Here is a 14,217-nt window from a genome sequence, read left to right on the forward strand (position 1 = left end):
CTTAACAGCTTTCTGACAACTCAATCATAACAGATGGATAGCAGGGGATAATTTCAGTGTTTTTCAAACTTGCCAACTTTAAGATGTATAGACTTCAATTCCCAGAATTCTCCAGCCAGCTACTGCATGCCTGTCAGGGCCAGTGTTCCAGATGTCTAATATTTAATATGTTCCTCCTTCCCTCTACATCTTTTATTACCAGCTTTTACCACATTTCCAATATGCTCTTTGTATAAACCAGTGTTTTTCAAACTTGATGTGGACTTCAACTCCCAGAAGTTGAAGGGAGTTGAAGTCCATACATCTGAAAGTTGACAAGTCTGAAAACAGTGTTCTAGGTCATACAGACTATGCAAAAAGAGACAGAATCTTCCACAACAATTCAATGAGAAATGTTATTTTCTCCATTCATATAATAATTACCTTGTTCTTTCAGCTTTCTGGCAGTATTGGTAGCAATTCTACAAGGAAGGAAGAAATTGTGAGGATACAAAAAGTCTTAACATATCTATTCTGAAGTAAGTCTCATCTATGTTGTTTGTTTTGGCATAAATTAGGGAAGAGTTACCATCTTAAGCTACATCCTAAACCACTGGTTCTCAACCTGGGGTCCGCAGAACCCTGGGGGAGCACAATGTCATCGGGGGGGAGGTCTGCAAAGACTTGAAGAAATGCTGAGTTAAGGCTTGGTGGTCCATGGCCACAAAAGGTATTTAAAGGGGGTCTGTAGTGAAGAAAAGGTTGAGAACCACTGGCCTAACAATTACGAACTTCTTTCATGACTGCCACAAAAACCCCTTCTCAAACCCACTGAAAGCTTCTGAAATCTGTGGTCTTAGTACATTATAGCTAATTAAGCATTAATCAAAAAGATTAATTTTATTTTAAAATACTATTGAGGTCGAAGTTCAGCAGGCTTTGTACTGCTGATCCATCGCTTATATATTCCTTTCAAGTCTTCCTGACTGTGATAATGCTATAGTGCCTTTGTTTGTAAAATATTTATATATAATAATTAAGAATTTATAAAGAACATGCACACCAATGTCCAAAATATAGTCATCAATTTTCAAGCTATCAGATGGAAAGAAACATTTTCTCTTGCTCTGAAGGTCAAAATAATAACCTACCCGGTGCCCAGGGAGTGTCCCCAGAAGATGATTGTGCTATTTCCACTCCGTGCTTTTATCCAGTTGTAAAGGCAGAGAACATCTGTTGTAAAGCCTTTTTCACTAGGTTTACCAGTAGAGTCTGCATAGCCTTGGAGAAACCATGAGGCAAATTAGACGGAAATATGCTGAACATCTAGAAATCAACTTTGCATTGAAACTTACCTCTGTAGTCCACAGTCAAGACATGAAAGCCACCATCACTCATTCCCTGTATTAAAAGTTAGAGAAATTTCAAACACAAATAACTTTCTAAAAGGGATAAAGTCATATCTCAAAGTTAATTAGTCACAAAACCCTACCACTGAGGCATAACGTCAACCTTCAAGGCAATCAGACTTGGAAGCCAATGTAGGTCAGTACTAGTTTTTTGATAAAGTTATATAAATAATCCTCAACTTATGGCCACAAATGAGTCCAAAATTTCTGTTGCTAAAGAAGAATTTTGCCCCATTTTACTACCTTTTTTCCCACAGTTCTTAAGTTATTCACTGTGGTCGTTAAGTAACACAGTTAAGTAACACAGTTGTAAATTGAATTTGGCTTCCCTATTAACTTTGCTTGTCAGAAGGTTGCAACAGTACCATTGTAACTTCAACTGGTCACTAAATGGACTGTTGCAAGTCAAGGATTATCTGTAGCAACAGAATCTTGAAGTCTGAATGCGCTTCCCTCTTCCCTCCCTTTCTCTTTATGAGAACGAGGAAGGGCTCTTCCCAGAGACATTTACTCAGGTTACATTCCAACCCATTTGTGTTCCTTTGATCTGACCACTGCCTTGGCAACAGCTCTTCTTCCTGTTCCTCAAGGCCATTCCTACTGTCATCTATACATAATTCAGTTGGGTTGGGCTAAGTAAGATTGGAATTGTCCACCCAGCTATTTAGAAGAAAGCGTGTGGTTTACAACTGTGTGTACTATGTAAAGCAGCGGTCCCAACCTTTGAAGTAGTGAGCTGAGGATGGGATGAAGGCAATGAGGATATGCCATACAAAAATAGTTACCAGGACGTATTTGTTCTGGGGTTTAGAGCAACACAAGGATGAGACCCATGTAAGCTACAGTCTATAAACCACTTCTAACAGATTTGCATCAGTAGCCATACCATAGCTAGACAATCCAGACATCTGTTGGGTTCTTAGTGTTCTCTGCTGATGTTGTTTTCCTGCCGATGGTAGCAAGTTGGGTAACATTATCAGTATAAGGGGGAGTGGAGTTTGCTGATTATTTATATATAGCAGCTTGCCTTACTAGTCTTGGCTTGTTTAAATGTTGGTTGCTAAAGAGGATGTGTTCTGGGTTATTAGTTTTCATCCCTAATTTTTTATTCTACCTTTTAAATGTATGTAGATGGAGTTTAGCCGTATGTGTTAGTTGATGGCTGATCTGTTAGAATGTATTTATTTAAATAATTTGTATAGCTACCCATCTCATAGGCAGTAACTCTGAATAGCAGACAGAGGATTAAACTAAAAGAAACAGGTAACATGCAAAATAATGGGCCCAAATACTGATAAAAGCAATAATAATGATAATAATAATAAGACATAGCCCAGGTCAAAACACATCCCATTTTCTATCAATAAATAAACAAATCCAATCTTTTACCTGTCTGTTCTACATAGTAGCTGTTATAATTTTTACAATATATGTTATAAATGACTTCTGTTTCTTCTTCTTTGGTTATTGGGTCTTTGGGTTTGCTTAAGATGTTTCAGAAGGTTTTCTTTTATTTTCTTTGTAAACCGACAAGTAATAGTTGTCTGCTGGCTGTCTCAGAGATGTTTCTGATATAGGGCAGTTATACTTTTCATCGTTAAATATCCCTGAACATCAATGAGCAGTCTAAAGAAAGTTCATCTTCTTCTCTGACTGCCCACTGAATGTTCTTAGATGTTTAAAATGAAAAGGATATCTCTCCCAATACACAGTCAATTTCAAACTGGGAAACTGTTGACAATTTACTTCAAGCCATACCCAAAAATTCTAGGGAATCCAATTTATTATAATTATTTTAAATTTATTATAGCTGTCCACTCCATAGACTCTAGACAACTTACAAATATAAAGACTAAAAATCATTAAAAACATTTAACATCATAGGCAGCCCAGATTAAAACAATCAAATAATTCAGACAACCACTAGATGACACTAAAGAGACAAGGATTGCTGCACCTCTTTGCTGCCACCTACTGGCCAGTGTCATATGGGAGGACTAGGCATTGAAATGCTCTACACAGCATTGGATATGCTCAAATGAGTATTTGTAATAGAAAGAAGAATAGATTTTTGAAGAGACTATAACATGTTAATGCCATGCAGTTCAAAAATAGCAATAAAATATCTGTATCTGCAGATTAAACAACAGGAAGATCTGTTTAACTGCTAAGAATAAGAACCTCAGTCCTAGGGAGTGAAAAGGAATGCACAGAAAAAGGTAGATAAAATGGAAGTGATTTCAACAGCATTAGGATATCAAGAAAAGTATTATTTCTGCCCATAAGGCTGGCACATTCACTAATAAACTAGTCAATCCCAGAAAAAAAAGACAAGCACAGGCATGGCTCTGTGAAAACAAAGGCACTGCAGCCCAGGCAGAAACTTTACTAATCACAGATTCTTTAATACATACCTTTATGAAATTAACTCGGTGACTTGTTGCCCTGGAAGAGAGTTCAGAAATTAGCTACAACAAAATACTGAAAGAAGAAGAATGCTGTAGCTGCCCACTTCACTACTTCCAGAAGCATCTAGTTAACGCTTATGGTCATGAGGAAACTGGTCTAGGTGGGTATTTGGTCTGATTCAGCAACCAAACTCTTTGGATGTTGTTTGATAGCTTTCCACCAAGAGGATGCCCTCCAGCTCTCTTGGCTTCCAGTATAGCCATTCAACCTAACAAATATGGGAATGAAGGTGTAATATAACTGGAGGGCATCAGACTGAACAAGCTGTATTGATATCCTCAAAATATTTCTTGGTTTTATTTTAAAATTCTTATTTCACGAATGGTTCTTGAAGGGAAAAAGAAAAGAAATGTGTTATTTTGTTCCATAACGACAGGTATTTTAATGTAAGGATCTGAGTTAGAAAACCTTGCATTGATGATGTTCCCTAGGCTGATCTAAAAAAAAAAAAAAAAACTGAAAGAAGAAAATCAAGCTCCAATATCAAGACAAGAACTAATAAAATGTAGACAACAGCTGGAATTGGTGAAAGAATAACTATAGATGGTACTGATTGACTGGCATCTGTAATGTCATCAACCTATTTCTCCCCACATCTATACAATGGTTTTTGAATTATTTTTTACTTCAATTTTCAATGTTGTTTAGTTATAAGGGAAAGGAAGAATGCATATATGAACAAGCATTCCCAGCTGTTTCAAAAGAACAAATCCAGTGGAGGAGAATGAAATAATGGGAACTCAACTCTAAAGTTTGCAATAGAAAGAGAATCTTCTACAACTCCCTTTTAAATTCTCCTTTGTCTTCTCTTGGATGCAAGCTATGAAGTTTCTCTACTTTCTATTTCCAGTTGGAAATTTTGAACTAATATTCTTGTCACTAAACATGCATTTAAGTAATATTAAAGCATATGATAAATAAAAAACAGTAATTAAACAATTGAAAGAAGCTATTAAAAGGACTAATGAAAATTTCAGACTTTTACAAAAAAGAACTACATCTAAAAAAACAAATCCAGACTATTTGCAAAAATGAGTAGTTGTTATGAGCACCTTTGCTAAGACAGACAAGGTTTTTTGTTTGCCAACATAGATTATGAAAACCTGTCCAAGATGAAGGATGACAAACCATCTCTTTCATCTTTTTTTTTTAAAAAAATGTCAATCAGACTCCCGCTTATGCAAAAAGAGGCCTCTGGGTATTCACACCTTGTTGGATGAGAAACAGGATATGTTTCCCAGACTGTAGCTAGCTTGTGCATGCATTCTTGCAAAAGAAGTTGGAACAATGCTTGGAGAGGGAGAGGTTTTTGCTCAGTCTTCCTCCAGACAATAAAAGCCCCGATGAGCACAATTCCAGCTTCTTCTGAATGACTGTAAATGCCAAATCCTGGCTGTCACTATTCCCAGGATAATAATTTAAAATGCAAAAGGAACCAGATACATTATTAGTCTTGCAAAAGAGCTCAGATTTCACAAGAATTTTGTCACTGAAATCACTGCTCAACTCCTCCAAAGCTTTTCTTGCTTAATCCTAGGGAAAATACAAATGTTGAAAGAAAAGGAACAGTATATGGAATATTATATGGAAGCAGGAGATTCTGGGGAGGGAAGGATGGGACCTTCCTATTTGTTTTCTTCACTAGAACCAGGCCTTAATCTTTCCTACACCATTCCAGCCATGTACCTTTGCCAGTTTTCCTGCCTCTGGACTCCTGCATTCCACCAGATGCTGAAATTCTTGCTACTTCATATGTTTCAACAGAGTGGTACTGAGTTCTCGCTTTTAATTATGATTATGCTGCGATGGGAAGCCCCAATGCTTCCAAATCAATGAACACGTGGGCCATTCCAGCATCTTGTCACAGACACTCTCGCAAAATGGAGGTTATGGTGGTGGCCCATAAAATATTCACTATCAGCAGATAAATAGATAAAGTAGCTGTCCGTTACCTTCTCAACTACCTCTGGCTTTTCACTAAGTACAGAAATCCATGTCTAAACGAGGCCCTGAGCTATAGCCCTCGATTTGTTTACTTTCTAATAACATCTCTCTATATATATCCCAGAAACTTTCTTGGAAAGAAAGATTATACCTGAGATTGGCTCTATGCTCTACAGCAGGGGTCTTCAGACTTGGCCCTTTTATGACTTGTGGACTTCAATTCCCAGAATTCCTCAGCCAACATGCCTGGCTGAGGAATTCTGGGAGTTGAAGTCCACAAGTCATAAAAGGGCCAAGTCTGAAGACCCCTGCTCTACAGAATGCTGGGTTTCCATCAAACTATTTCAGAGATCTTAATCTATTGTTTGGTATCTTCCAGACGTCACAAACAAGCAACTAAATTTCGTTTTTAATGTGTGCCATTGTGCCTACAGTAAAAAATGACAATAAAGGTTGTCTGTCTATCTATCTATCTATCTATCTATCTATCTATCTATCTATCTATCTAAAAGGTCAAAATGTTTTTTTTTCCCCAACCTGGTTCCAAGCACATGAAGACTAAACCCCAGAATTTGGATAGTTATTCCAAATTCATTCTAGGTTAGAGTGAAAGCTACAACGGACAGTTGCCATATCATAAAGTTTGAGAAATCCTACAATATAGATTAAAATGGCATATTTATTTCTTGAACAACTCTAACACTAATATAATGCTTAATAAAATTATTCTTTAAATAAAACTCCAGCATTAATGAAATTATTAGCATTAGTCATGGGAGGAGTCATATTGTTGAGCTCCGGGGGAAAATGGAAAAAGAAAATAGTTCCACTAAAAGTAGAGCCAATAACTGCAATGGAATTAAAGCCAATGAGCAGATGGACTCTTTAAAATTCTTCTCTGGACAAGAAAAGGACTTGGGATCACTCACAAGTGTTCCAGAGAATTGCTCCTCACAAGGAGACTGCAAGATAGCAGTCTTCAGGGGATTTAGTTCTCTAATCTAAGAGATAAAGGAATGAGATCTCCACCTAAACATGGTTGGAGTGTTTATGGACAAAGGATTCACCTATTTTTTTTTCTAATCACTTTTGGAAATTGCTTGTCGATTGCTTTTCAGATATTAGGAACCTATAGATTAGCAGGTAATTTTCCTTCAATCCTTAGTGAAAGAAATGTCAAATACAAGGACTTTAAAAAATCATGTTTTGCAAAAAGGTAATTTTAGAAATGCACTAAGGATCCAGATGGATTTGAAATAACATTTGAAATTAATTACAGTCGTTCCCATTCAAAACAACAAATGCTGTTTGATAGGATGGAACAAAGAAAAAATGAAAAGAAATTATATTCTAGGATATTATTTGAAGGGATTAGAAAACAAGATTGTCAAAAGTAAAAGGAAGGAATATAAAGTTAGCTTATTTGATCAAGTTTAAAATAGATAGGTTATATCTTGTAACTCTTAATGGTCTTTTGTTGACCACAACTGAACAACTTTAAGGATCCATTTATAGATAAGAGATATGGAAAAAAGAGATCGTTCACTACATTTTAAGAGAAAGTGATAAGTAACTAAAATTGTTTATACTTGTCATCAGAGAGGAAGTATTTCTTCATACATACATATATATGTGTGTGTGTGTGTGTGTGTGTGTGTGTGTGTGTTTATTGTGTTCCTATTTTTTTCTGTTTTCTGTTTTTTCTCTTTTTTTTCTTTTCTGTGCTTTTAGGGTTTTAATGAATTAGTTTTTAGCTTTTTAACTGTAATGTTTAATAAATTACTACAAAAAAGTAAAGTCATACTGCTTAATTCATCATTTTATGGGATCTCTGTATTGCAAGTTAAGAACGCTGGCAACTAATGGTAAAAAATTCAGCCCATAATAAAGGATGTGTGAAGTCCTTGCTTCTCAGTCCGGCAGAGAAAGTGAAGCCACTTTCTCCCTCCCTGGATTTCCACCCCAACATAGATCACCTAGGATAATCTCAGCATTAATGTTTCTGCTGAGAGTACGAAATTCACCTGGTACCCCCATTGCCGTGGAGATAGATGATGATGGGGTTATCATCTGCGAGGGCCTCTTCATACCAGCTGAAGTCTTTTCCTTCAGCTTCCTTCCGTCTGTTGTCTGCTAGAGTATACCTAAGACAGGAAGCCAACAGGTCAGACAAGCCTCTTTTTAGTCCTCCAAGGTAGGCCAGACAAGCCTACCTCAGAAGTACTAACTGTGTTTATTGTAAGGTTACATTAACAGAATCTTGCAAGACTGAAAATATTTCTCCCCTTCTTTCCTTTTACTCTCCAGGAAACTAGGGAGGATCCCTTCTGAAATGTTTCCCATGCCTTCCCTCCTTCTGTAGCTGAGATTATCTTTTTCATGCTGGTTGTCCAAAGGAGGTAAGTTTCCTTTGTCCAAATTACTTAATGAACCAGGCCACTGAATTAACTGAAATAGCCAAGATGTTTATTTTAAAAAAGAATTAGATTCATACATGCATCAACAGAAACAAAACAAAAATGGGAGAACACTGATCCAGCTTTTCTACTAAGGATATCACAGGAGATGTCAAAAAGATCAACGTGGCAACTTCACTCATGCAATCAAATATGCTTTGTGCATGCATAAAAAAACAGGGATCAATTGTACAGTTGTAGCCATCATCTTGTCTTTGTTTACTCTTCCATGAATGCCCCACATAGGTACTTTGAAGTAGAATGGAACAACTCACTGAGGCCAACTCACCCCAGTCAACTCACCATAGCCAATTCACCCCAACCAACTTGCTGTGGGACAATCCGAGAGAGGAACAAGTGAATTGCAACGGCCTTGTCTCACTTTAGGTTTGAACACTCTCATGTTGGAAGTCCTCGAGGCTGGGTGAGCTGCAATTCATTTGTCCCTCTCTTGAGTTATCCTGCTTTGAATTGTCCTGGAGCAAGTTGGCTGGGTGAGTCTGCTGGAGTGTGTTCTCCTAGACCAGGGGTAGGGAACCTGGGCTCTTTTAAGACTTGTGGACTTCAATACCCAGAATTCCTGAACCAGACATGCTGACTCAGGAATTCTGGGAGTTGAAGTCCACAAGTCATAAAAGAGCCAAGGTTCCCTACCCCTGTCCTAGACCCATTTGAAGTATGATCTCTTGGCCACAGATCTGATCTCAAGTGAGCCTGACCAAGGGAACTGCAAGTTGGACCTATATAATCTATGCCAAAGAGGCTGATGGAGCCAAGTAATTACTCACCAAATGCCAAAAGTGATTCCTGGTTCAGAGGTAAGATAGAAGTTTCGGGTGTTCTTTAGAAATACCTCAGGCTTATTATAATCTACTCCAAAAGGGTAAGCCACTGCAAAAGAAAATAACGTTGAAGTTTGCTTTCTGTAAAATCAGTTGATCTCCCCTCCCATTTCCAGCACCCTATGCCATGACAAAGACTCTGAAAACGTCAAAAACTTCAAGTTGCTTTAACTGAGTTTTTTCCCCTGCACCCACAGAATGCTGGGGGTTAATAATATTGTGATGGACAGAACCACAAGTTCTTCAGAGAGAATGATCTACAGCAAGGTGTCAAACTGCCGGCCCATGGGCCGGATGCACCATAGCAAAACCGTGCTTAACCCATTGCCGGCAATGAAAAAAAAATCATGACACATCACAACACGTCACGTGACATTGCGAGTTTGACATACCTGATCTACAGTTATCCAAACTCGATTCTGGTGATATTTTGAACCAAGGACTAGCAGTGTTTTCATGAGTCAAGCACTGTTGTGTGATTTTGTTTAAAAGTATGGGCACCAAATTTCTTGAAAATGTATTTAAAAGGGCCAAGATCTCCCACAAGATCAACAAATCTTATGTCAGATTTATGACCTCATACCTGGAAGAAAGGCACAATCTCAAAGAATCCTGTGTTTTGCAATAAGATGAGAGCTTGGCCATTTCTTCTTTTAAATTCATGTTTATTTAAATGGATATAATCTGAAGCAGTCCCCAGTTTTGGAAAATCAGAATATCACTTGGAAATCAATGATAATCATCTTAAAATCCCTGCAATTATTATTAGGCTAGTAAGATAAATGCTGTTTTTAAAACAGAAGAGAGTATTAAAAATATCAAGGGAAGCACTTCCTTTATCTACAGCTATGGCCTACTACCACATTCAGGTGGAGTATATTTAGAAATTAATGCTATGCAGTTGTTAACAATTTATCAATGTTTATTTAAACAAGCCTCTTTTAACTATTAGCATGACTTTGGAGAGCTTGTTTGGCATCATGATTAAAAGCATGGAAGTTACAACTGGAAGTTCCAGTCCTGGTTTAAGCATAAAATCACCTGAATACCTTCGCCAACCAGCTTCTCGGTTACCAAGAAACCTGCATGAACTTGTCCACATACCTGCATAATACTGTGAACATCTTTCATTAAAATGTTTACGCAAAAAGTATATTCATCACTTTAACAGCATAGTAATTTAGAAACCTTGGGGACACTATTAAAGTTGATCTTTTGCAACAATATTTTGAATAGATTTCTTGAGCAAGATGTAGATCCACCCTGTATTTGAGTTACAATTGCATTATCTGACATTTTCAATAAAGATTAACTTAGTCAATCTGGTAAAAACAAAGATATTTTGAGTGGTTTCCAACAAGTCCTTAATTAATCATTGCATACAAGTAGTCATTCACAGATAAATTTTCAGTTGAGATAGATGGATAAAACAATAGGAATACTTACAAAAATTGAGATATACAAATTTTCTTATTATTGAAGGGAATAGTCGAACACTCAATGGTACAGAGACATATACAATAAATAAATACAGTAACACCGCCATGACTATAGAGACATAATTCAGAAGTTCCCTAGAGAAAAAAAGATGGAATGAGATTTAATGTATTGCTAATTATAATAATTATACTGTTTACCGAGATAATCCAACGACAAATGGCTAATACTTGTGAAGATTACAGGTAGTCCTAGACTTATGACTATAATTGAGCCCAAAATTTCCTTTGCTAAGCAAGGCAGTTGTTAAGTGAGTTCCACTCCATTGTACAACCTTTTTGCCACAGTCATTAAGTGAATCTAGCTTCCCCCATTGTCTTCGCCTGTCAGAAGCCAGCTGGGAAGGTCACAGTGGGTGATAACAGGATCCCAAGATACGGCCACTGTCATAAGTACGTGTCAATTGCCAAGTTCCTGAATTCTGATCACCCCATCATGGAGATGCTGCAACAGTCATTAAGTGTGAAAATTGGTCATAAATCACTTTTTGCAGGGCTGTTGTAACTTCGAACAGTCACTACACAAATGGTTGTAAGTCGAGAACTACCTGTATATATTACCTCCAACATTGGAAGCAGTGACTTTTTCAATTTAAGTACTGGGAAACCAAAAGAAGAGAGACAACTGATTGAGCAGAAGGACCGTACTACCAGTACAGGGTAGTCCTCAGCTTAGGAACCCATATCTTAACAACTGTGGTATTTACAACAGCCCCCTCCCCTTACTTAGGACCCAGTTTTGAAGTTCTGATGGCTGGGCTCTCCCTGCAGTGTCGTAATTGTATTTTGGATGCTAAGCCACTGGCCACAACTATCACTGCCTCCAATAAGGCATTTGATAAAGTAGACCACAACCTAGTACTTGATAAGATAGAAAAATGTGGGTTAGACAGCATCGCTATCAGGTGGATTCGTAGTTGGCTGACCAGCCATACTCAGCGTGTGGTCCTCAATGGAACTGCATCTATATGGAGGGAAGTGTATAATGGGGTGCACCAGGGCTCTGTCCTGGGCCCAGTGCTCTTCAACATCTTCATCAATGATTTGGATGAGGGGATAGATGGGGAACTCATCAAATTTGCAGATGACACCAAGCTGGCAAGAATAGCCAACACTCCAGAAGACAGGTTTAAGATACAGAAGGATCTTGACAGACTTGAACATTGGGTGCTATCTAACAAAATGAAAATTAATGGTGAAAAAAGTAAGGTTCTACATTTAGGCAAGAAAAACCAAATGTACAGGTATAGTATAGGTGATACCTCACTCAATAGTAGTAACTGTGAGAGGGATCTCAGTCCTAGTGGACAATCACTTAAATATGAGCCAGCAATGTGCTGCAGCTGCCAAAAAAGCCAACACAGTGCTAGGCTGCATTAACAGAGGGACAGAATCAAGATCACATGAAATGCTAATACCACTTTACAATGCCTTGGTAAGGCCACACTTGGAATACTACATCCAGTTTTGGTCACGATGTAAAAAAGATGTTGAGACTCTAGAAAGAGTACAGAAAAAAGCAACAAAGATGATTAGGGGATTGGAGGCTAAAACATATAAGGAATGGTTGCTGGAATGGATATGTCTAGTTTAATGAAAAGAAGGATTAGGGGTGACATGATAGCAGTGTTCCAATATCTCAGGGTTGCCACAAAGAAGAGGGAGCCAAGCTATTCTCCAAAGCACCTGAAGGCAAAACAAGAAGCAATGGATGGAAATTAATCAAGGAGAGAAGCAACCTAGAACTAAGGAGAAATTTCCTGACAGTTAGAACAATTAATCAGTGGAACAACCTGATTTTAAGAAGAGACTGGACAACCATTTGTCCAAAATGGTATAGGGCAGTGGTGGCGAACCTATGGCACCATGCCAGAGGTGGCACTCAGAGCCCTCTTTATGGGCACACGTGCCGTTGCCCCAGCCTTGCCTCTCCCGTGACCCCCTCCTCACCAGCAGCTAACAATAAACTAAGATCCCTGGAGGAAAGTCACCCCTGAGCGTGGCCCACACCCGATCACGCACAGTTGATGCTGTGGGGCGCGGGCAGAGGACATGGCCGCAATGGTGCTGCTAGGCTGCCTAGGCGATCTGCGGCGGGCCCTGAGGGTGGTGAGTGGCCCTGCGGGCAGATGAGGTGGGGGCGGGGCAGGGGGTGGAGCAGGGGCGGGGCCAGTTTTTGGGCACTCAGACCCTAAAAGGTTTGCCATCACTAGTATAGGGTTTCCTGCCTAAGCAGAGGGTTGGACTAGAAGACCTCCAAGGTCCCTTCCAACTTCAAAATTACAATTTCTGCCATACAAAATTTCTGCCCCGAGGCAAACTGAAACCTACAAGGCAACACTGGAACTGCAGAAAGCTCTTCAGCTTCCAGTTGAAGGTTTTCATCATGAAACTAATTATCCAGATCTTGGTACAATGATATGTATTAGTGACAATGGTGCCTATGTCAATAGTGACAATGATGCCTAGACCATTTTTAAAAGGATGCTCGAGACTATATTACAAGGATGCTCAAAAAAAATACCTCAACATGTAGAGGCAATATGTGTGCAATCTAGGCAACATTATCATGTCATCATCTTCATTCTACATCAGCTAGAATCTGTCTTTCATCTGATCTTCCAAACACTATTCCCATAGATCATACATAGTGATTACGACTACAGATTAATTTACATAACTGTCTAAGCAATAAAGTGACATACTTCATTCAAATTTAGTATGTTATTTCAACCCAATTATATGTGATTTATATAACAAACATGATTATATACTTTGGTCTACTATAAGAGGTAAACCATATCTAAATAGGGCAACCCTGTCAAGCTCAGGAAATCAAGAATCCAGGGAGTTCAAATGGATATATAGGTTTATTGCAGGATCCAATCTGAATCAGTCACTGGGACCAGAGGTTTATCTTTTGAGCTTTCGGAATCATGCTGGGCCCATCCTCAGGGAATTTCTTTCTGGCAGACATTCTTTCTGGGCTTGTCATTAAAAGAACTTAATCTGGATGCCTCAATTTATGACCATAGAGACTTACAACCATAAATACGATCACATTGGGTTATAAATCAAGAATTACTTACACACAAACATGAACACACACAAATAAGAATAAGAATCTCTGTACTCTGGAACTTGTACCCTGGTAGAAAAATGAATAATAGATTCTTAACTATGTCAAAAACAATATTCTTGAAAACCTGTTTCCTTAGCAGACCAGGGAAAAGGCTTGTTCAAAAATGCAACTTCAGTTGGACTTCTGGGAAAGAAGTGGCGAACTGAAGACAGCTCCACTAAAAGCAGAGTAGACAAAGAGAGTGGAATGAAGAGCCAGCAATCAGCTCTTTATAATTCTTCTCCAAACAAGAGATATCTTGAGATTGTGTGTTTACTCCTTGTGAAAGAGATTGCAAGACAAACCTGTCTCCAGCAAGTTACAAGCTCTGGGAGATAAGGTGATGAAGATGATGCAACCAATCTGTGCTCAAAACGTGATCAAATATTGGGTTTACATATTTCCTTTTTAAATCACTTTTCGATTTAAAAAACTTGTTAATTACTTTTCAGATATTAGGAACCTCTAGATCATAAGTTCTGTTATAGCACCAGGTTAAGT

At 38.3% G+C, this 14,217-nt stretch overlaps 1 protein-coding gene and 1 long non-coding RNA gene across 5 annotated transcripts in view; one reads left to right on the plus strand and one right to left on the minus strand.

Moving 5' to 3' along the window:
* ABHD12B (abhydrolase domain containing 12B) overlaps window positions 1–14,217 on the minus strand; it is a 43,310-nt gene that overhangs the window by 12,064 nt on the left and 17,029 nt on the right. For all 4 annotated transcript variants that reach the window (XM_039329465.1, XM_039329464.1, XM_039329467.1 and 1 more), the window contains 7 exons: window positions 10,546–10,673; window positions 9,046–9,148; window positions 7,826–7,945; window positions 3,803–3,833; window positions 1,335–1,380; window positions 1,131–1,260; window positions 424–461 (listed from right to left, as the gene is read on the minus strand). In XM_039329465.1, the coding sequence (XP_039185399.1) occupies window positions 424–461; window positions 1,131–1,260; window positions 1,335–1,380; window positions 3,803–3,833; window positions 7,826–7,945; window positions 9,046–9,148; window positions 10,546–10,673 (596 nt within the window). The remainder of the gene's footprint in view (window positions 1–423; window positions 462–1,130; window positions 1,261–1,334; window positions 1,381–3,802; window positions 3,834–7,825; window positions 7,946–9,045; window positions 9,149–10,545; window positions 10,674–14,217) is intronic.
* LOC120301815 lies at window positions 395–10,513 on the plus strand. The gene is made up of 3 exons (XR_005555039.1): window positions 395–518; window positions 8,109–8,200; window positions 10,052–10,513. It is a non-coding gene; the product is annotated as an uncharacterized LOC120301815 (long non-coding RNA).

The sequence above is a fragment of the Crotalus tigris genome, unplaced genomic scaffold, assembly GCF_016545835.1.
Source record: "Crotalus tigris isolate CLP2741 ecotype Arizona unplaced genomic scaffold, ASM1654583v1 scf7180000024398.1132909, whole genome shotgun sequence".
Classification (NCBI taxonomy): domain Eukaryota; kingdom Metazoa; phylum Chordata; class Lepidosauria; order Squamata; family Viperidae; genus Crotalus; species Crotalus tigris.